Raw genomic sequence first — 2,500 nt, 5'->3', positions numbered from 1 at the left:
TTAACAGCCAATCAGATTTGTGTATTCGCTGTTCATCACAGCGCCAAATACTTAAACATTTAGACTTAATAGGCTATTTATTTTCAAACTTTTTACATTTTAATCTGGACTACAACATGCCCTAGATATTGTTTGAGAGTGTTTTGATTCTTTATTGTTCGGTAACACATTACGTTAGAGCTTCATTAGTTTAGGTTAATCTCATTGATCAGTAAACAATATTTAATAACACATTGTTAAAATCGTTATTTAATGAGCTAACATTAACTTAAGGTCCTTGCACACTGAAATTAACCGAATTAATCAAAATGCATGCAACGCAGAAAATCGAACCTGATCCAAATTTTTTTATGACAGACGAAAGTTTCGTAGGCAGTGTGTAAACGTGATTGACACAACGTGAGGTCGTAACTTCTGTAGCAAATGTAGCTCTTGCTCATTGATAATGTTAATGCATTAATTAGTTAACTAACTAAAGTTAACTAATGAGATCTTATTGTAAAGTGATACCTATTGATCTTTATCATTTTTTGCACTTTAATCTGTAAAATGTTTAACTTTATGCATATTTGTGTATTGCTTTATTGTATTTAAATGTTCAGTTATTTTTATTATAAGGAAAAGTTAGTAAACCTGTAATATGGTATACCGTGATAAAAGCCTTCGCAAATTAAGGTCATTGCACACTGAGTCTGAAATGTTTGCATGTTAAAAAATAAACACGTTAATAAATAAATAAAATTTTGTCCGTCATAAAAAACATTCGGACCAAATCTGTAGCATGCATTTTGATAGGAAAGGATGACGTATACAAAAAGAAAAAAAAAAAACATACGAAAATTTCGGACTCGGTGTGCAAGGACCTTGAAAATTTTATACTGTTATATTCCTACTAGGGACAATTCAGTAGTGGCTGGATATAGGTAGGGACAGTCGTAGTGTCTCTACTAAACTCTGTGTGTGTGTCTCTGTCGCAGGACGCCGTGGAAGCGCTGCTGTTTCTCGGGGGACGGCGAGTATATCGTAGCCGGATCGGCGCGGCAGCATGCGCTCTATATCTGGGAGAAGAGCATCGGGAACCTGGTGAAGATCCTCCACGGGACGCGAGGAGAGCTGCTGCTGGACGTCGCTGTACGCTCTCACATTACTGACATTACCTCATATACCAGAGATTTCATTCATATTCTCAGTTCCTTTTTATTTTAAATTCATTTGAACTTTTCAGTGATTTATTTTTGTGTGTGTCTGTCATTTGTATTAGTTATTTATTTATTTTTTATATTTTTATTTTTATATTTTTTATTTCAGCTGTAGTTATTTATATAGAAAATAATATATGGTATTTGCAACTTTTTATTTCGCAATTCTAACTTCAGAATTCTAACTAACTTCAGAATTCTAACTAACTTCAGAATTCTAACTAACTTCAGAATTCTAACTAACTTCAGGATTCTAACTAACTTCAGAATTCTAACTAACTTCAGAATTCTAACTAACTTCAGGATTCTAACTAACTTCAGAATTCTAACTAACTTCAGAATTCTAACTAACTTCAGGATTCTAACTAACTTCAGAATTCTAACTAACTTCAGAATTGCGAGAAGAAAAATTCAAATAGCTTCTTATTTGATTATAATAGTACTGTAATTTTTTAATTATTTTTATGAATCTCATTAAAATAAATATAAAACAGTAATAAATGATGATGCCAAACTAATAATTTATTTTGTTATTTTTATTTGGTAATAACATTATTATATTTTTAATGTTATTGTTATTTTTGCGCCTCGTTAAAATACATAAGATATTAGCAGACATATTTTTTTAAGTGGTGTAAAACGATCAATAGCAATTAATTTCATAAAAAGATTTAGTTTTTGTTTGCACAGTATATGTGTGTGTGCTGTGTATATTCATTATGTACATATAAACATGCATGTATATATTTAAGAAAAATCCGTTTTTATATTTTAAATATATTTATTTATAATTTAAACTATATATTATAAATAAATATTTTTAAATATATACTGTATGTGTATTTATATATACATAATAAATATACACCGTACACACATGTAAACAAAAACTTTATTTTGAATGCTATTAATCACGATTAATCATTTGACAGCACTTTTTTATATTAAAATATAAAATATGTAACATAATATAAAGAATAATAATAAAAAATGTTAGCTATTTATTATTGCATTTTATTACAAATTAGTATTTATTTGTATTAATGTTGTTATTATTATAATTTAAATTTTTAAAAAGTCTGAATTGTGGGATAAAAAAAATCACAGTTACCTTTTGTTTTATATTTTTATTCCATGACAGAAGTTGGTTTCCATAATTTTAGTATTTGACCTTAACCCTAATAAAATGAGAAATGTTGCCTTGGCCACCAAATGAAATGTTTATGAGCACATTTCGTATTATTTCAGCTAACATATATTTAGCGAGCATGTTTTTCGTCTGACTGATATGGAGTGATATG

General features: G+C 28.7%; 1 protein-coding gene across 5 annotated transcripts in view; it reads left to right on the top strand.

Annotated features, from left to right (window-relative positions):
• The window catches only part of rbbp5 (retinoblastoma binding protein 5), a 19,456-nt gene that overhangs the window by 9,964 nt on the left and 6,992 nt on the right, over window positions 1–2,500 (top strand). For all 5 annotated transcript variants that reach the window (XM_079424580.1, XM_079424579.1, XM_079424583.1 and 2 more), the window contains one exon: window positions 978–1,131. In XM_079424580.1, the coding sequence (XP_079280706.1) occupies window positions 978–1,131 (154 nt within the window). The remainder of the gene's footprint in view (window positions 1–977; window positions 1,132–2,500) is intronic.

This window comes from Barbus barbus (genome assembly GCF_936440315.1).
Source record: "Barbus barbus genome assembly, chromosome: 9".
In the NCBI taxonomy this organism is placed as follows: domain Eukaryota; kingdom Metazoa; phylum Chordata; class Actinopteri; order Cypriniformes; family Cyprinidae; genus Barbus; species Barbus barbus.
The sequence above is the reverse complement of the archived record's forward strand: the minus strand, read 5'-3'. Positions and strand labels throughout refer to the sequence as shown.